Source organism: Dipodomys spectabilis, unplaced genomic scaffold (genome assembly GCF_019054845.1).
Source record: "Dipodomys spectabilis isolate Male_0828 unplaced genomic scaffold, ASM1905484v1 ptg000373l, whole genome shotgun sequence".
Lineage (NCBI taxonomy): Eukaryota > Metazoa > Chordata > Mammalia > Rodentia > Heteromyidae > Dipodomys > Dipodomys spectabilis.
The window spans coordinates 1,710,249-1,729,914 of NW_024871050.1; the positions used below are offsets into that span (position 1 = coordinate 1,710,249).

Sequence of the window (19,666 nt, forward strand, 5' to 3'; positions counted from 1 at the left end):
CTTATGATCCGTCTGTTTCTACTTCCCAATATTGGAATTGCAGGCATGTGCCACAATGCCCAAACTATAAAAATTCATAACTGAACAAAATCAGCAATAAAGGGCACATAGAGCACAGAATCCAGAGATTACCAATAACCAGTAACCTCTTAGGTGCTTACTAGCTACCAAGCCCTGTCGGTCCCACATTCTGTGTATTATTTAATGTTTCATTCCTTCAACAATTGTTTTTTGTTTCAATATAAGGAAAGTGGCCCACATAAGCTAACTATATTACCGAAGTAACAAATTGTAAGCTGCATAGCCACAATTTAATCCTAAAACTGATTTCCACCCCCCATATATATATATATAGTATAAAACAGAGTATTATTTCTTTTTTGCCATGCTGGGAATAGAGCCTCAAGGCCTTAGGCTAGACAAGCACTTTACCATTGAGCTGGTATTCTTAGCCCATGGAACCATACTACTAATGCTGTTTCTAAATCGAATTGCTTTTTCTTTTTGTTTAATGGTATGAATTAACATTTGAACATCAATAAGCCTACATCTACAACACCATTTTTAACAACTATATACAACTCCATCATATGCATACTTTAATCAATTACCTACTAAATTTTTTTTTTAATGCTAGCAAAAAATCTTCCCCCCTTTTATTAATCTCAGGGCATTACTAGGCAGGCATGCTACCACTTGAACCATATATTTAGCTCTAACAATTCTTGAATATACATACTTGTAAAGATATATGTTTATCTATTTCTATAAGAAAAATTTCTAGGCAAAATAAAATTGAGGTCAGAAATTTTCATGTATGTATTTATTTTTGCCAGTACCAGGCTTAAACCCAGGGCCTTGTGCTTGCTTGCTCAGCTGAAAGTCTGCCACTTAATGTCATGTCTTTTTTCTACTCTTGAGATTATTTGGGAAAAAAAAAAAATCACCTGATTTTATTCTTGATCATGTATTTTTTAAACTATATATGTAGTCTATGCACAAGTAGAATACATAAATTTTAACTTTTTTTCTTTTATAAATAGAAGACAGTGTTCTAACATCATTTATTAAATATTCAGTGTTATTTCCTGAACTAATATGACTACTTTGATAACATCCAAAACACTCATACGATTGAGTCTATTTCTTCTACAGACCTATTTCTGTTCTACTAAACTGTGTATAGTTGGGGAAGGGGCGGAACAGCAGTACTGGGCATTGAACCAAGCCCTTGAGTGATAAAAACAATAACTAAAAGCAATTTCTTAGGAAGATTTCTATATAAATGAGAAAAAAATTATTTTAAATATGCCAGATGTCCCTTCTAGATCTCACAATTGAAAAAGAAAAATGTGTTTTGTATTTTTAATGTCTACTATAGATTTTCTTCATTCAAGAATATCTTTTAAGGCTGGGACTGTGGCTTAGCGGTAGAGTGCTTGCCTAGCATGCACGAAGCCCCTGGTTCGATTCTTTAGTACCACATACACAGAAAAAGCCCGAAGTGGGGCTATGGCGCAAGTGGTAGAGCACTAGCCTTGAGCGCAAAGGGGCTCAAGGACAGTGCCCAGGCCCTGAGTTCAAGCCCCAGAACTAGGGGTGGGGGGCAGAAAACCTTTAAAAAATAAAATCAATACCCTGGAAATTCTGAATTTCATTTTTAGGTGACAGAACATAGGGAAAGCTAATAGCTTTATTTGTTGTTTTGCAGGGGGAGGTTTTGGTGGTATTGGGATTTGAACTCAGGACCTTGTATTTGTTAGGCTCGCTTTCAACTACCACCCAAACTTCTTCATCAAGCAGTTTAGTGTTAAATCCAAGTCAATATTAAGTATGGGACTTAAGACAAGTTAAATAATTTCTCTTAGCCTATAAGAACCACACTAAAAGTATTTGAAAGCTGAAATGAGTAAGGCACTGTTTGACACTAAAGATACTCAGTAAGTGATGGTCCAGGCATACTATGTTGGCCTTTCATGAAAATAAGATCAGCATTAAATACTTTAGTTTGCCTCTTACCTGAGATTTTGCAGTAAGTGCAAGAGAATGGTAACTACCTGCCTCCAGATAGATGATTTCTTTACCATCCAGACATTTGACACACAATGGTTGAAGTCTTAAAGAAAAAACACAAAGTATTAAGTATTCTCAGCAAGAACCATGATCTTTCTCAAATTACAGTAAATGTCTTCAAGCAAAAGAAATAAAACATTAAAATAAAAATAATGGATTTAATGTTCACACTACTTTTAAACATTGTAAATCATTTTTGGAAGGCTTTACTTCAGTCTTTATCAATCACTAATTAGCGCCCATAATTCATAATAACCCCCATAATGCCTGTAATTCTAGCTAGTTGGGAGGCTGAGATCAGAAGGGTGCGTGCGTGTGTGTGTGTGTGTGTGTGTGTGCGTGCGTGCGTGCGTGCGTGTGTGTGTGTGTGTGTGTGTGTACTGGGGTTTGAACTCAGGACCTGGGCACTATATCTTAACTTTTTTGCTCAAGGCTAGTGAGCCACAGCTCCACTCCCAGCTTTTTGGTGGTTAAGGTAAGAGTCTCACTGACTTTCTAACCCAGGGTAGCAATTCTCAGACCTCATCTTCTCAGGAGGTAGAATTACAGATGTGAACTACTGGGGCTACACTTTAGAAGCATTTTGTTTTGGGGTTATTTTGGGCATATATGTAAGAACTCCTACTTCTCAATCAATAGTTGGGCATGGTGGTACACATACCTGTCACCCTAGACAATTGGGAGGATTATAGTTCTAAGCCAGCATGGGCAAGAAAGTCACTAAAAGAAATAAACCCACTGGCATTTTTTTTTATTTTTTGTGAACACACTGTACAGAGGGGTTACAATTACATGGGCAGGTTAATGCATACATTTCTTATCAAGCATTGCAGCCTCCTCCTTTGTTTACTCTTCACATCCCTTCCCAGCCTCCCCCCCACCCCCCACCCAATCCTCCCCGCTTCCCCCCCCCCCCAACATTGTAAAGCTCGTTTTTGACATGACAACTTGTACTTCTCATTGTTGCAACAGGTCCACCTGTATCCTTAAACGACTTGTTTTTCTCCCTCTCCTCTACAAGTTATACTGACATCAAATATAGTGAAAGCAGGGGTTATACTGTGGGGGAGGGACATACAAAGCTACAAAGAGATAATCTTATAAATGCGTTAGAAACAAATGCATGAAAGGAAAAAAAATTAAAATATATATCTAAGGATTCATTTTCCTAACATCACATTATCTGACCTTTTCCGCTTGACTCATACATATACTAGATATTGCAAATAAGGGAAACCATGGGACCTATGTTTCTTTGGGCACTGGCATTTTTTTTGGAGGAGGGTGAGAAAGGGTCTGACCTCAACTCAGCTCCTGAGAGCTGGGTTATTGGCATATACTACTGTGCCCAACGTAAGCTATACATTTTAATGATTCAACTATTTCAATGAAATACCATGTCGTCCCCAACACTATTTTCTGTATTCAAAGATTAATACATATCAAAGATTAGCATACACACACACACATATACGTAGATATATGTACATACACATATATATGTATGTCAGGTTTTTTTTTTTTTTAAATCAGCTAATGCATTGTAATCTGGAGCTGGATGGGACCCCATTTCCTGAAAGAGGAAATGGATGTGTAGAGACCTTTGTAGGAGACAGGTTATTTGTTTAAGCCAGTCCTTATCAGTGAATGCTGATTGCACTTACCTGGGCAGCACATCGCCATGCCCCAGCTGCCCCTCCTTCCCTTTTCCCCAGGTCCACACCTCAGTTCTCAGAGAAGGCAGAAGTGCATCTGCCTCTCCACTGTATGTGGGGGTCAGAACCACTGTTCTCGTTTTCACCCGAGCAGCCTTTCTTAAGAGCCTGGGGGAAACTGAAAACAATCAAGAGATGGAGAGACAGAATAGAAAGTATGGAAGACAATGTTTTGATAAGCCAAAATTTTCAAAGAAATACACTAACATGGTAAATTTGAAGTATATTCTATAAAGTCTTTACAAAAGGGACTTATAACAGACAAATGAGTTTGGTAAATGTTCCCTACTAAATTTTTATTCACCTGCTATCTCCCTGAAGAGACTCATACATATTAGTACAGAAAGTGCTGTCAAGTCCAGAAATTAAGGACACCATTTAAATTTAACACATCCACACTGCCAATCACTTGGTCACAGAATACTTTTCCATGTAAAAATCTAGCGACATCCTATAGAATTTCAATTCTTAAGAATATGCTAAACAAGGGCTGGGAAGGTGGCTCAGTGGTAGAGTGCTTGCCTTGCATGCCTGAGGCCCTGGGTTCGATTCCTCAGCACCACATAAGCAGAAAGAAAAAAGCCGGAAGTGGCGCTGTGGCTCAAGTGGTAGAGTGCTAGCCTTGAGCTGAAGAGCTGAGGGACAGAGCTCAGGCCCAGAGTTCAGGCCCCACGACCGGACCCCCCCAAAAAAAAATGCTAAACAAAGTACTACATTAAAGCTGACAAGTATTTTCTCTGCTTCAAAGTAGTTAAAAACTAAGAGTTTGAATGTGGTCATGTATGAAAATACCCATGCATGTATGTCTGTGTGTATATGTATGAAAATAAAAGAAAAAAACTGTTGGAACTGTTTTAAGATGTGGGATAAGAGGGGAAAGGGAAGGTGACAGAGAGGGTGAGGCTAAGGGGCACATTGTATACATGTATGAAAATGTCATAGTGAAACTCCCCTCCTTTAACAACTAGTGTATGCTAATTAAAAAAAAGTGATGTCTTTTACAAAAAGGTGTTTTGGGTTTTTTTGTTTCAAAGCATTTTTTCCCCACAAACTTATCTAGATCTTGTATACCAATCAATGGCAGGTTAAGCTTTAAGGAAAAGTTTTATTTTGTGGTTATACCTAAAGCAAAAGCTTTCTTTTAAAAACTACTGTTTAGTAAAAGACTATTAAATGAAAAGCTCAGCTTAAATATTTGGGAATACTAATTCCTAAGTTATTAATTAATATTTATTTAATAGTTATTAACTAGTTGATATTAATGAAATTAATGACTTGCTGATCAGTACAGTTATCAATACTAAATTCCTAACTTCTTAAAATATTGATGGAGGGAGTATCTAGGATTCACCAAAGATTTACCTTGTGACAGCAATCCAGGGAGGGAGAGTCTGCGACTGCCTCCCTCAGATTCTTCCTCTCTGATATCCACGAGACTTGAACTTTTCTTTCCTTGCATTGATTCCTGTTTAACCTGTTCTTCTCTACTATCTTTCAGAGTTTCAGGGCCTGTCTGAATTCCAGTTTCACAAGGGGCTGTATTATAAAAGTTGATAACTTTCTTTAGAGACAAGGCTCCGGCTTCATATGTAGCTGCCACTCTCACACCAACAGCAGATGCACAAGAGACCACCAAGCTGTTGAGGGCTGAGGTGCTTGTGGTTGGTGGGCTGTGAAGATTAGGAACTGCTTCTTCTACAAGAGGCTAAAACATACACATATAAAAGTACATAAAAATACTAGTCCTTGTTTGTATGTATGAAAATACAGCAATGAAACCTGTTGAAATGGTTTTAGGAAGGGGTAAGGAGTAAGAGAGACTGAGGGAGACTGGGATACTTTTCTACATATATGGAAATGTCACAAGGAAACCTCCTTGGTACAATGCTTGCTAATCAAAAATGCAATCCCTTATAAAACAAGAAGTCAATAAAAAGAAAATTTAATGTTCACATTACTTGCACATAAAAATCTAAAACAAGCCAGTAATCATGGTGCCTGTTAAGAATCTCAGTATTCAGGAGGCTGAAATAGGAGGATTATGAGTTCCAATCCAACCTGGGATTCATAGTGAGAATCTGTTTTTTAATCTAAAACATGAGATGTTTCATCTTCAACTTAAAAGTATTCTCTTCCAATTACAGACCTAACAGATAATATAAAAATTGCATTCAAAATAGAGTTCTTTGTCAGTTATTCATTACTATAATCCTAGCTACTCAGAGGGGCCTGAGAGCTGAGAATCTCAGTTTAAAGCCAGCCTGGGCAGGCAAATTCTTATTTACAATTAGCAAGCAAAAAGCTAGAAGTGAGCCAGGTGACTCATGCCTGTAATCCTAGCTACTCAGGAAGCTGATATCCAAGGATCAAGGCAGGAAAGTTTGTAAGACTCTTATCTCCAATAAACTACTCAGAAAAAGCCAGAAATGGTGCTGTGGAACAAGTGGTAGAGTGCTAACCTTGAGCACAAAGAGGCTTAGGGACAGCGCCCAGGCTCTGAGTTCAAGCTAGAAGAGTAGCCAAAAAAAAAAAAAAAAGCTAGAAGTGGTAGGTGCCAGCCATGAGAGAAAAAGCCAAAGCTTTGTTCAAGATCCAGTACTAGAAAGACACATAAAAATAAGTATTTCCCCCTTTCAAAGGTCTTATCTTTCATATTTAAAAATAAGTTCTATCTGCTCTTGTAAAATTAAACACAGAAAGGGGGAGAGAAGGATAAAAAGTGGCTCTCTGGTTAGAAAAGGCCAAAAAAGAACAAAATCAACCTGTATTAATGATCGCTTTCCACAAATTTTATGAAAATTGCCACTAACACCTAGCAGAAAAAATTAGTTATTAAAGGGAAAAAGCCTTTTCTAAAATGTTTTATAATGGAAATTCAGGCCTAATATATTCTCATAATGTATCAGTCCTGAAAACATACTCTCAAGTCTCTCACTGTCTTATCAATGAATTATTTTCCATGAACAAGCAGGTAAACAAGCTTAAGGATTAAACTTTGCTCTGGTTACTAGAGAGGATAAATGTGACAAGTTAATAATTAAACATCTTTAATATTTTTACTGTGTTTCATAGGTCTGTTAGAAAGAAAAACTGAAGTTTTCTAATATTTTAGTGAAAAACAGGCTAAATTTACCAAATATCAATTTACTAAAATGGAAAGCCATTAGATATATGTAATATACACATATACACAAAAGCTTTTGGCATACAAGAATAGTTACAAGGAAAAATGTGCTTCTAATTCTACCCCCAAACACCAAATTCTTTATTAGTTGGTTATAAGACTGAAATATTATTTACAAAGAATGAATTTAAAAGGAACACATGATACTAAAACTAGCATAACAAAAAAGTATTTAGTAAAATAAATTTTTTAAAAATATTAATTTCAATGGTACCTTAATAGCTATATACAGGAAACTGTGTGTGTATTTGAGTATGCATGTATGGGCTTGATTCAATCACGGTCTTGCACTCTCTGCTTGCTTCCTCATGGCTAGTGATCCACCACTTGAGCCATTCCTCTAACCCAGTTTTCTGCCAGTTAATTGGAGAAGTCTAGTGAACTTTCTGAGCTGATTTCAAAACATGATCCTTCAGATCTCAGCGTCCTGAGTAACTACAATTATAGGCATGAGCCACCAAAACCTGGTTTCAAAAGTAAACTTCCAACTTTTAATTTAAATTGGAGGAATCAATGACTAAAGATAGAGCTCAATAATATAGCACCTGCCTAGCAGGCACAGGCCCTAGGTTCAGTCTCAAGCATTGACTAAATGAGTGAATGAATACATAAATAACTTTCACAAATCCAAACTTTTTTTTGTTGTTTTGATTTTGAGACATTCCTTATGTAGCCCAGGCTAACCTTAAATTCATAATTGTCCTACCCCAGCCTCCAGAGAACTGGTAAAGGGAGACTTCTTCATAAGAATATGTAGTCTAGAATTTTTCCTCGTATATTCTCAATTAAATTTCTATTTTTCCTGTTTATAGTTTGCAATATCTTCCTCCAAATAGCTTATTCCAATATTTTTTAAAAATCAACTATCAAAAAAATACAATGAAGCCAGGTACTGGTAGCTCACACCTATAATCTTAGCTACTCAGGAGGCTGAGATCTGAGAATTAAAGTTCAAAGCCAGCCCAGGCAGGAAAGTCTGTAAGACTCTTATCTCTAATTAACCACCAGAAAACCAGAAATGATGCTGTGGCTCAAAGTGGTACAGTGATAGTTTTGAGCATCTATTAGCTGTAACTATTCAGAGATCTACCAAAGTTATTCCATACAAATGAAGGAAAAAATGCTAATAAGAAAAAAACCAAACAGGATTTGCTCTTTGTGTCCCTCTCGGTATACTAAATATGGAGTCCTTGGTGACCATGTGGTCACCTGCTGTAATCCCTACTGACATGTTAGGAAAAGACACCAGGCCCTCCTCTATACAGTAACCCATGTGCAGGTCCCTGTTTGTCTCAAATGGATCTGCAGTATCACAAAGGGGCTTTAAGATGCTCAAAAGTATGTTATCTTTGGGGGGAAAAAAGTGAGAGCTCTAGAGGCCCACACAGGGTGGTTCCCCTTTGCAGAGATTTTGTACTAAACCAAGGACTGGAATCCTAAAGTTTCCAAAGATGGCAATCTACCCCCTTAGAGACTTGGAATGGCCAGAATGCCTAGATAATGGCTTCTACTATTGCTACTGGCTATGTCAAGTAGAAAGCAAGCTCTTTCTTGCTATGGACTTTGCCAATACAAAGGGTAACCTTTATCTCAGGAGCTTTTATCTTTTCTGATTCATCCATGCACAACTATCAACTTAATTAAGCAGAAAACTGCCTATTCACTTGACCAAGGACACGTGTTTTATACCATCTTTAAAACAAATTGTGTGCCAGTACTGGGGCTTGACCTAAGGGCCGAGAGACTGTCCCTTAGCTTTTTCTCTCAGGCCTAGCATTCCACCTCTTGAGAAACAGCCCCACTTCTGACTGTTTGGTGTGAGATAAGAGTCTCATGGACTTTCTTACCTGGACTGGCTTCAAAATGCAATCCTCAGTTCTCAGCCTGCTGAGTAGCTAAGAATACAGGCATAAGCCATTGGTACCTGGCCTGCTGTATACAATCTTTATCAAAAAATTACAATAAAGTACTTTAAACAAAAAGAAAAAAAAATAGGATTTGGCTATTTCTAAAACAGGCTCACCATGACATCTCTCAGTATTATAAAGGTCTAGAACTTAAACATATAGAGTTCTAAATATAGATTCTTTATCTATGCTTGCCTAATAAAACAGAATTATAATCAAACTTACAAAACAAAAAGTGTTACCAAACCTCAGCATTTCAAAGCACCTAGAGGAAAAGGATGTAAGGTTTTACTTCTGAAATATCTTTATTATAAAATTGAGCGGGTACCTGAGGTGGTGGTGTTTTTTCGCCCTTCTCTGAGTCCTCCTTTATTGAATGATCTGACAGTTTCTTCAAGTACTCATTTACTGCCTTTGTGTCGGGGTATGATGGTAAGTTTCTGGCGGAAGAAATTTCAGTTGTTCCCTCATCATTTTGATGGGAGGAAATGGCATTGTCACTTGCAGTCTCAACACTTCCCATGTTCAATTCAGTTGGAACAGGTAGACCAGTTTCTACAAGAGTGTTCTCAAATACTTCTCCCTGACTATCAAGGGTCTTGGTGGAGGGGCTGGTGGCAGTGCTGGCATGGTTTTCTGCCTGGGATTCTGACAGCGTCACACCTAAAGGGCAACAATGACTATCTGATATAATCACATGGTCTTCTTTGTCGGTCATAGTAATTAGGAGCTGGCTGCACTGGTTGCATCTTTCGGGGACTGGCTTCAGATCCTGGGACGGGAGGCACTGCACAAGGGCTAGGCTGTGGAAAGCACCACAGGCAATTTGTAGCACCACTCGCCCAGCAAGATGTTCTATCTTTTGTGGCTTTGTCACTGGGAAGGTAGTGGTGATGAGACCCAGTTGGCAACCGGTACCCCAGGCCCAAATCTCTCTGCTTATTGACAATGCCAGAGTATGCTCCTCGCCACATGCCAACTGCAAAATTCTGACTGCTAACAAAGGACTGGTCTCAGAATCAGAAATGCTGACAGGGTTCGGTTCTGGCACATACTGCTGGTTAGCTACTGCACACTGGCCAGCAGAATTCTCCCCCCACATGTACACTACGCCACCATCTGTCACTGCTCCATTGTGGAAGCTCCCTGTAGCCACAGTAACAACATGATGCCCAACCAAAGCATTTTCTAGAATGGGGCTACTTGGACAAACTTCTGCTGGTTCACTTCTCCAGGCAAGGGTCCCAAAGCTGTAGACCTCACCATCTAAAGATTAAAAAAAAAAAAAGGAATAACAAGTTAAGTGAATTAACTACAAATGTTATCAGCAAACTTCTAGTTCCATCTAGTTTAACAAAACAGATTGTTTTTCTCTTTTAATTTCAAAAGCACAGTTGTAGACATTTAGTTCAAGCATACAGTACTTCATTTTTTAACAAATAAGTTTCTCGCCGCTCTCCCCCGCCCCCCAGCCAATATTGGGGTTTGAACTTGGGACTTACACTTGCAAGGCAAACACTCTACTACCTAAGCCATATACCCAATCCTTTTTGCTTTATTTTTCAGATAGGTTCTCTTGACTCTTTGCCAAGGGCCAGTCTCTAACTGTAATCCTGCTACTCTGCATCCTGAAGATGCGGGATTACAGACATTTATCACCATGCTCAACAGAAATAACATCTTTTAACTCTCTAATACTCTAAAATTTGCAAACTATAAGGAGTTACTTTCAAATGGACAGCACTACTCTTTTCTTCAGACATCCTACAAACTTCCAGCATGAAACCACTACTAATAGTAACTACATGAGCAGTATCTAAGCAAGCACTCAAAGATAGAATCATAAAGATATTAAGATAAAGTAAGAAGATAAAAGAAACAACATTCACTAATGTTTCCAACATTCACTACTGAACAGGTCAGAACACAAGAAAACATGCAATAAAAACCTTAAAATGTGAGCCAGGTGCTAGTGGCTCATTGCTTGTAATCCTAGCTACTTGGGAGGTGAAGAATGGGAGGTTGAAGGTTTGATGCCAGCCCTGGAAAAAAGGTTTTTGAGATCTTATCTCAACCTATAGCTCAGTCACCCCAGCTATAGCAAGAAATGTAAGGAATGGTTCAACTCTTAAGAGTCCTGCCTAGAAAATAAAAGTCCTAAATCAAATTCTCATGAGGGCTGGGAATGTGACTTAGTGGTAGAATGCTTGCCTAGCATGCAGGAAGCCCTGGGTTTGATTACTCAGTACCATATAAACAGAAAAAGCCAGAAGTGGCACAGTGGCTCAAGTGGTAGAGTGCTAGCCTTGAGCAAAAGAAGCTCAAAAACAGTGCCTAGGCCATGAGTTCAAGCCCCAGGACTGGCAAAAAAAAAATGAATGAATGAATAAATAAATAAATAAAATTCTCATATGACCAATAAAGAAAAAATAGAGATACATTTTTGCTAAAACTAAAAAGCTAGTTTTATGCCTCCAAATTGTACAGAAAGCAGCAGTATTGTATCAAGACATGAGCATACTACAGGTAATTTTTTATGGTATAAATACACATATGCTGGGATGGGAAAGTGGCTCAGTGGTAGAGCGCTTGCCTTGCATGCATGAGGCCCTGGGTTCGATTCCTCAGCACCACATAAGCAAAAAGGAAAATGCCGGAAGTGGTGCTGTGGCTCAAGTGGTAGTGCTAGCCTTGAGCTGAGGAGCTGAGGGACAGTGCCCAGGCCCAGAGTTCAGGCCCCACGACTGGACCCAAAAAAAAAAAAAAAAAAAAAATACACATATGCTATATACAAAATAGCTTTTCTGAGATGTGATTTGTTTAAAAAACAAATCATCCCAACAAAATTAAGAAAGGAAACTGTAGCAAATGACTGGCTAGCTTTAGAACTAAATGAAAGGTATGAGTGAGTTGGATATACATGAATGATAATGTGTCCAGGTATGCTATAAGTCTTAATTTTATTTTTGAATAAGTTTGTAGGACTTTGGGGCATGTGTACCTAATCCATGTTGGCAAAAAAAAAAAAAAAGAACCAATAGAGCAAGACTGTGTCTTTAAAAGAAACCAGAAAAATAAATAGAATGAAGACTTGGCCACAGGTTTTCGGTTGGTTGTGGGGATTGAACTCAGGGCCTGGGCATTGTGCCTCTTTGTTCTCAAGGCTAGTGTTCTACCACTTGAGCCACAGCACCACTTCTGGCTTTTTCTGAGTAGTTTATTGGAGGTAAGTGATTCAGGGACTTTTCTGCTGGGCTGGTTTCAAACCACAATCCTCAGATCTCAGAAGATAGGATTATAGGCATGAGCCCCCTGGCACCTAACTTTGGCCCCAGGTTTTTAAAAATATTGAACTAAAAAAGGGGGGGGGCGGCTGGGAGGGTGGCTCAGTGGTAGAGCGCTTGCCTTGCATGCCTGAGGCCCTGGGTTCAATTCCTCAGCCCACATAAGCAGATAAAGCCAGAAATGGCTCTGTGGCTCAAGTGGTATAGGGCTAGCTAGCCTTGAACTGAAGAGCTGAGGGACAGCACCCAGGCCCCGAGTTCAAGCCCCAAGACCAACCAAAAAATAAAAATATTGAACTAAATCCACTATCCTTTCTTTGTCGTAAGACTAAAGACTGTTTTTCTTTGCCCATCCTCGGGCTTGAAATCTGGGCTCTGTTCCTGAGTGTCTTTGTGCTCAAGGCTAGTGTTCTACACCAAGAGCCACAGAGCCACTTCTGGCTTTTTCTGAGTAATTTATTCGAGATAAAAGTCTCATGAATTTTCCTGCCCAGGCTGGCTGAGCCACAGTCCTTGGATCTCAGCTTCCTGAATAGCTAGGATTATAGGAATGAGCCACTGACACTTACATTTTTTTTATTTTTTTAAATTTTTTTTTTTTTTGGTCCGGTCGTGGGGTCTGAACTCTGGGCCTGGGCGCTGTCCCTCAGCTCTTCGGCTCAAGGCTAGCGCTCTACCACTTCAGTCACAGCGCCACTTCCGGCTTTTTTCTTTTTTGCATATGTGGTGCTGAGGAACTGAACCCAGGGCCTCAAGCATGCAAGGCAAGCGCTCTACCACTGAGCCACCTTCCCAGCCCTAATAGAGAAATCTTTTCTCACAAACCAACAATTGAGTTGATAATGATACAAACACATTTATTTTTTACTTATTCTGTGTGGCAGATATATTTACACATTCAAATGTATAAACAACAATACATCACACCATTGTGTAAGGAATAACACAATAGCAGCTAGAGGGAAGACAGGAACTGCTAGTAGGGAATATAATTTTAAGATATAGAATATTAAGAAAATATGCTAACTGATTAAATTCCTTTAAAGTTTTTTCCCAAGTGACAAATGCACACTAAAGTCTTTCAATTAATATTATTCTAACTAGCAAGAGCAATACTTCAAAGAAATAGTATTTAGATCTCCACTTTGTTTCTAAACTAGAGTAAATAAAAAAAAAAATAGTGAAGCTGGGCGCCAGTGGCTCATGCCTGTAATCCTAGCTATTCAGGAGGCTGAGATCTGAGGATCAAGATGCAAAGCCAGCCCAGGCAGGAAAATTCATGAAACTTTTATCTCCAATAAACCACCAGAAAACTGGAAGTGGTGCTGTAGCTCAAGTGGTAGAGTGCTAGCCTTGAGCTGAAGAGCTGAGGGACAGCGCTCAGGCCTAGAGTTCAAGCCCCATGACTGACACAAAAAAAAAAAAAAAAAAAAAAATAGCAAATCAATGAAAGACACACATAGAATTTTAAGCTTTGGTCAAACTAAGTAGACAAAACCTGAAAATTTCTGGCATTTAATCAGTACCATTTCCTCACACACAAAAGATTGCACTGAAGATCTTTGCACTATCTTAAGCATCCTGTGTGAGATGAGATCTTTCATGTTTGGTTTGGTTTCTTTTTTTGGTACTGGAAGCTGAACCCATGGCCTTCCACATGCTGAACACACACATTCTACCTCTGAGCTACACAGATGCCAGCCAAGCTAAGTTTTTGGTGCCTTTTATTACCAGGGTATTGTTTAAATATAAACAATAATTAGTTATGTATGCAATTTTACAAAATTGTCCCAATTGTATAGATATGACTATAGTTTTTAAAGATATGTTTATGAAGGGTTTCCAAATACTTTATTGAAAATTCCCAAATATCTTTTTTCTTTTTCGTTTTTTTTTTTTTTTTTGCCAATCCTGGGGACTGAACTCAGTGCCTGGGCACTGTCCCTGAGCTTCTTTTGCTCAAAGCTAGCACTCTACCACTTGAGCCCAGCACCATTTCCAGCTTTTTCTGTTTATGCAGTACTGAGGAATTGAACCCAGGGCTTCACGCATATTAGGCAAGCACTCTACCACTAAGCCACATTCCCAACCTCCCAAGTATCTTAATAAAGATATTTCAAATATTTATTGAAAATAAATCTGTGTTCTAGTGGCTCACACCTATGATCCTAACTACTCAGGAGGCTGAGATCTGAGAATTGCAGTTCAAAGCCAACCCAGGCAGGAAAGTCCGTGAGACTCGTATCTCCAGTTTACCACCAGAAAACTGGAAGAGCTCAGGAACAGCACCCAGGCCCTGAGTGCAAGCCCCACAACTGACAAAAAAAAAAAAAAAGATGCACCAGTTTTTATAACATGCTCTTGTGTGCTCTTATTTATGCCTGAAAAAAAGTACACTTAGTATTGCCAAGTGGCTTGAGCAGGATTTGAGAATCAGGAATATAGGTCAGCAGTAGACAGCCTGCCTAGCCATGTGAATCCTGTATATGATCCCTAGCACTAGGAGAAGAAAAAACAAAAAACAAAAGCTTTTGAAATCAGACTGAGTTCCAATCCTGACTCTAACTCTGACACTTTTAATGTCTTTGGGTAATTATGATCATTATTTAACCTCTCTGACTTTTGTTTTATCTACCTTACAGGGTAAACGCTCAGTGAGATAACATAGGGAAAATGTATAATTAGTCCTGGCAAGTATTGGATAATAAACATTAGGTATTATTAGTAATATTGCTCTGATATAGTAAATGAACAAAAGCTATAGCAAAGGGGTCCCTGAACAGAAAATCTTTTATAAAGTTACTGTGTTTACTGTGTCAAAGCTGTAATTTTTCCATCTGTTCTAGTTTATGGGATGTCTTAAGAAATAGCATGATTTCTGATCAAAGGAATAAAACATATTTTCAAAAACAAAAGGGTATCAGCTCCAGCAAAGATCAGTAAGAACCTCCAGTATCTAATAATCCATTTGGGCATCTATTAACATTCAGTTAAATATTTTTTAAGTCATTCTTTTCTTTCCTTTGTTTGCTTTGTCAGGGTTTGAACTCAGTACCTGACCCTTTCCCTCGTTGGCTAGTACCCTACCAACTATGCCATGCCTCCAATTCCAAGGCATTCTTTTCAATACCTTCAGTCAGAAGAACTCCATGCTTCACTCCCAGGGCTGCTTGTAGAACAGTCTTTCCTCCCCAGCCTGGCAACCTCTCCGGTGTTAGGGAAAAGGATCCTGCCTGCCAGACATGGACCAAGCCTCTTTCTTTGGATCCTTCTGCCTCTGTAGAGCTACAAACATCAAAAAAAAAAAGGTAAGAAGGCTTAACTATTTCTGTAATTGTTCTAATTTGTTTTCTTTGAGGTACTGGGGTTTGAACTCATGGCCCTGCACTTGTCAGACAGGCACTCTACCACTTGAGACATACCTGCAGTCCACTGTAGATTAGAACTTCAGAACTGAATCTTCTGTTCTTAATTCTTTTTTTTAATAAGTTTTTTTTATTGTGAAAATACGATACAGAGGAGTTACAGTTACATGAGCAAGGTAATGAGTACATTTCCTATCAAGCATTGTTGCCTCCTCCTTTGTTTTTCCCCTACCATCTCTTCCCTCCCACCTCCTCAACTACACTCCCTGTGCTCCCCTCCCCCGCCTAAATTGTAAAGTTCGTTTTTCAACATAGTGCTTTGTACATCTCATTTTTACAATGGGTCAACCTGTATGCCTATTTAAACATTTTGTTTTTTCCCCTTGTCCTCCCCAAATTATACCCATATCAAATACAGCGAAAACAAGGTTATACCATGGGGGAGAAACATACAAAGCAACAAAAAAATCACATGGTACATTATAAATACATTAGAAACAATAGCAAGAAAGAAAAAAACATTGTGTTGTTCTTAATTCTCATCATCAGATTAGACCTTTACCAGCAGATGGGTCCCATAAACAGCACCTACTTATACTTTGGCAATGTCACAGGAGCGAAGATAAAGTATCTAAATGAAATGATGGAGGATAATTGAAACCCACAAGTTAATTCTAAGTAGTACATAAAAGGGGCTATTTTTAGAAGTTTTATGATTTGGTAGCATCAAATATCAAGATTCAACTTCTCAATACATTAACACTTGCTTAAATATTAAAGTTATCTGCAGGTGTGCCTCAAATAGGGTGCTTATCTTGTGAGCACAAGGCTGAGTCCAAAACCTAGTGTTGCTATAATTGATTGATAGTAAAGTTATCACGGGTTGAATATTATTTTTTAAATTCTGTTTATAATTGATAGAAAGTATTTGATGAGTATTCGATTAGAAAGATATAAGGAATAGGGCTGGGGAGATGGGTAAAGAAACAGTACAAGGCCCTGGGTTCAAATCCCAGTTACCACACACAAAAAAGAGAACAATACGAAGAAGTTCTTATTTCACTTTATGCTGACTTTAAATCTATAATTACTAAACTTTTAAAATGTTTTGATGTATAAATGACACACTGCACAAATTCACAGAGTACAATTTGACATTTCAATATATGTATACAATGTGTGTAATGATGAGATCAGGGTAACTGGTATATTTACTATCTCAAATATTTTATCAAAGCCCTCTACAACTTTGAAATGTATCATTTGTCATTCATAGCTACCATCCTGTTCAACAGACCACTGTAAGCTACTCTAACTGCACCTTGTACTTGTTAACCATCTTCTCTCCACTCCTGCTTCATTCTCATTCTTACCAACTTCTGGTAAGCACTATTCCACTCCATTATGCAATCACCTTTATAGCTTCTGTGTGTGTGCGTATGTGTGAGGGAGGGACTGGGGGAGGGGGGGGAGAGAGAGAGAGAAACATACAGACAGACACAGACAGAGGAAAGGGAGAGGATTTTATTCTTTTTTTCTGGCTGAATATAGTCCACTGTGAACATACATACATTTTCTTACCCAATTTTACCTCCACAGGCATTTAGACTGATTCCACACCTTAGTTATCATGAATACATCTACAATAACAAAGAAGTGCAGATGCTTTTCAATGTACTTATTTCCTTCTTTACTCCACAGTGAGACTGTCAGATACACAGTACTCCTACTTTCCATTGTTGTTGTTGTTTTTAAGGAGTCTCCTATACTATTTTGCTCATTATTTTAATTTTTTAAATCAAATTCATAACAAATAACAATAAAATACTTTATGTTTTACTTATCATCTAGCCAAAGAATTCTATCTATCTGATGACTTCAGGTCAAAGAATACAAAGTAGCTATATGATAATGACCATAACAGTTCCCCTTCTAAGAAAAGGGCATATTAGGATATCTTCAATTTCCTTTACAGAACTGTCCTATGTGTCACACGTGGGGATTTTTTGAATTTCTCAATTTTCTTTTTCTAGAACATAGATGCTAAATTATTAAACCATGGATCTACAGGAGGTAAATTACAAATTTAACCTTTTTTAAAAAACATCTTCTGTAACTAGTTTTATTGGCAGTACTTCATGCTTATTAGGTAGGCACTCCATTTCCACTGCTTGAGCCATGCCTCTGGCCCTGCAATTCATTTTCTAAGGACAGAGTACTGAAACTAATAAGTAATAAGGCTACCTTTTAAGTCTAAAATTATTTGTGAGGAAGAAAAATGACTACAAGAATTTTAAATGATGAAATGAAGACAATGCCTTTGTAATAAGCATAACAAACTAACAACAAAGCTCATCATTAATAGGCTTCATTTAAATAGTTTTTTCTTTACCAATCAACTATGATTGTCACACTGTACTCTCACTGTCAAAAAGAAAATTAAACTGAAGAAAAATTACGATTATGTAGAGTTGCCTATTGTTTTTTTCCAGGAAGAATAAAGGAGAATGAAAATATGATTTTACCTTTTCTTCTTTGAGTCCATCGGTCACGGGGAATTCTCCATCACAAAATCATTCCCTTTTTGCAAAAAGCACATTAAGACCTAAAGGAGAAAACATTAGTTAAGCATAAAAAGCAATAAAAGAATGCCTTGCTATTTTATTCCTTGTATTAGGAGGGAGAAAAAAAAGGCAGGCCTCTAACAAATATACATTGACTGGGGAAAAAATATACAGAGAAACTATTCAAACTATTTCTTATCCTGCCTACCAAAGTCAAATATCTAGACTAAGCCTGCCCACTGAACTTATGAAAATGCAAATTGAGTACCAAACATGTCAAAGGAAAGCCTATCTACAACATCTGTCCTGTTCCAGCCAACAAATTTTTTTTGTTTCGAAGTTAGTTCAACCTAGAAATCATTTAAGTACAAAAATTACAAATACATTAAAGCCACTTTTAATTTTTATTATACAGGTAATGGGCTATAGTTACATAAATCAAGTAAAGAGTATATTTCTTTTTGGACAATGTCCAAATATATATATGTATATTATATATATATATATATAATATACATATACACACACACACACACACACACACACACACACACATATATATATATATCTGTGTGTCCTATATATACATTTTTATTTTTATTTTTTTTGGTTGGTCGTGGGGCCTGAACTCTGGGCTTCAGCTCTTCAGCTCAAGGCTAGTGCTCTACCACTAGAGCCACAGTACCACTTCCGATTTTTTCTGCTTATGTGGTGCTGAGGAATCAAACCCAGGGCCTCATGCATGTAAGGCAAACACTCTACCACTGAGCCACCTTCCCAGCCCACTAAGGTTATATTTTAAGTGCCTCTGGAATACATGAAGAAGTATATATTAATTTATTAATGGCCCAGATTCAAATAATTTTAATTACATTTTTTAGTAATGTACAAAAAAATACATTATTAAAATTTTTTCTACTGGCGGGGTGCCAGTGGCTCATTGCCTGTAACCCTAGCTACTCAGGAGGCTGAGATCTAAGGATCACGGTTTGAAGCCAGCCCAAGCAGGAAAGTCCGTGAGACTCTTATCTACAATTAACCACTAAAAAAAGCCAGAAGTAGAGCTGTGGCTGTAGTAATAGAGTACTAGTAGCCTTGAGCACAAAAATTCAGGGACAGCACCCAGGCCCTGAGTTCAAGCCCCAGGACTGATGGAAATAAATAAATAAATAAGTAGTTTTCTACTTAGTAAAACTTAGCCAGGTGCTGGTGGCTCATGCCTGTAATCCTAGTTACTCAAGAGGTTAAGATCTAAGAATTGTGGTACAAAGCCAACTCAGTCAAGAAAGTCCAAGAGACTTTTACCATCAATAAACTACTCACAAAAAGCCAGAAGTGGCAGTGTGGCTCAAGTAGTAGAACACTAGCCTTGAGGCAAAAAAGCTCAGAAAGATAGAGCCTAGGCCGAGAGTTCAAGCTTCAGGACCAGTCCCCCACCCCCAACCCCTAAAAAGTATATACCAGTATTTCCCTCAAAATCAACCTCAATTCAAAACTAACATGCCTCATAATCCAAAGAGCTAACAGTTAAAATCCACCATTCAAAAAAAGCCAGTCAGACCTAGGGTTTCTCC

General features: G+C 38.1%; 1 protein-coding gene across 3 annotated transcripts in view; it reads right to left on the reverse strand.

Moving 5' to 3' along the window:
- Positions 1–19,666, reverse strand: part of Als2 (alsin Rho guanine nucleotide exchange factor ALS2) — an 80,522-nt gene that overhangs the window by 47,315 nt on the left and 13,541 nt on the right. For all 3 annotated transcript variants that reach the window (XM_042666956.1, XM_042666957.1, XM_042666955.1), the window contains exons 2-7: positions 18,054–18,133; positions 15,294–15,448; positions 9,208–10,145; positions 5,151–5,493; positions 3,738–3,906; positions 2,020–2,116 (exon numbers count right to left, since the gene is read on the reverse strand). In XM_042666956.1, coding sequence (XP_042522890.1) covers positions 2,020–2,116; positions 3,738–3,906; positions 5,151–5,493; positions 9,208–10,145; positions 15,294–15,448; positions 18,054–18,073 — 1,722 coding nt within the window. In that variant the 5' untranslated portion in view covers positions 18,074–18,133. The remainder of the gene's footprint in view (positions 1–2,019; positions 2,117–3,737; positions 3,907–5,150; positions 5,494–9,207; positions 10,146–15,293; positions 15,449–18,053; positions 18,134–19,666) is intronic.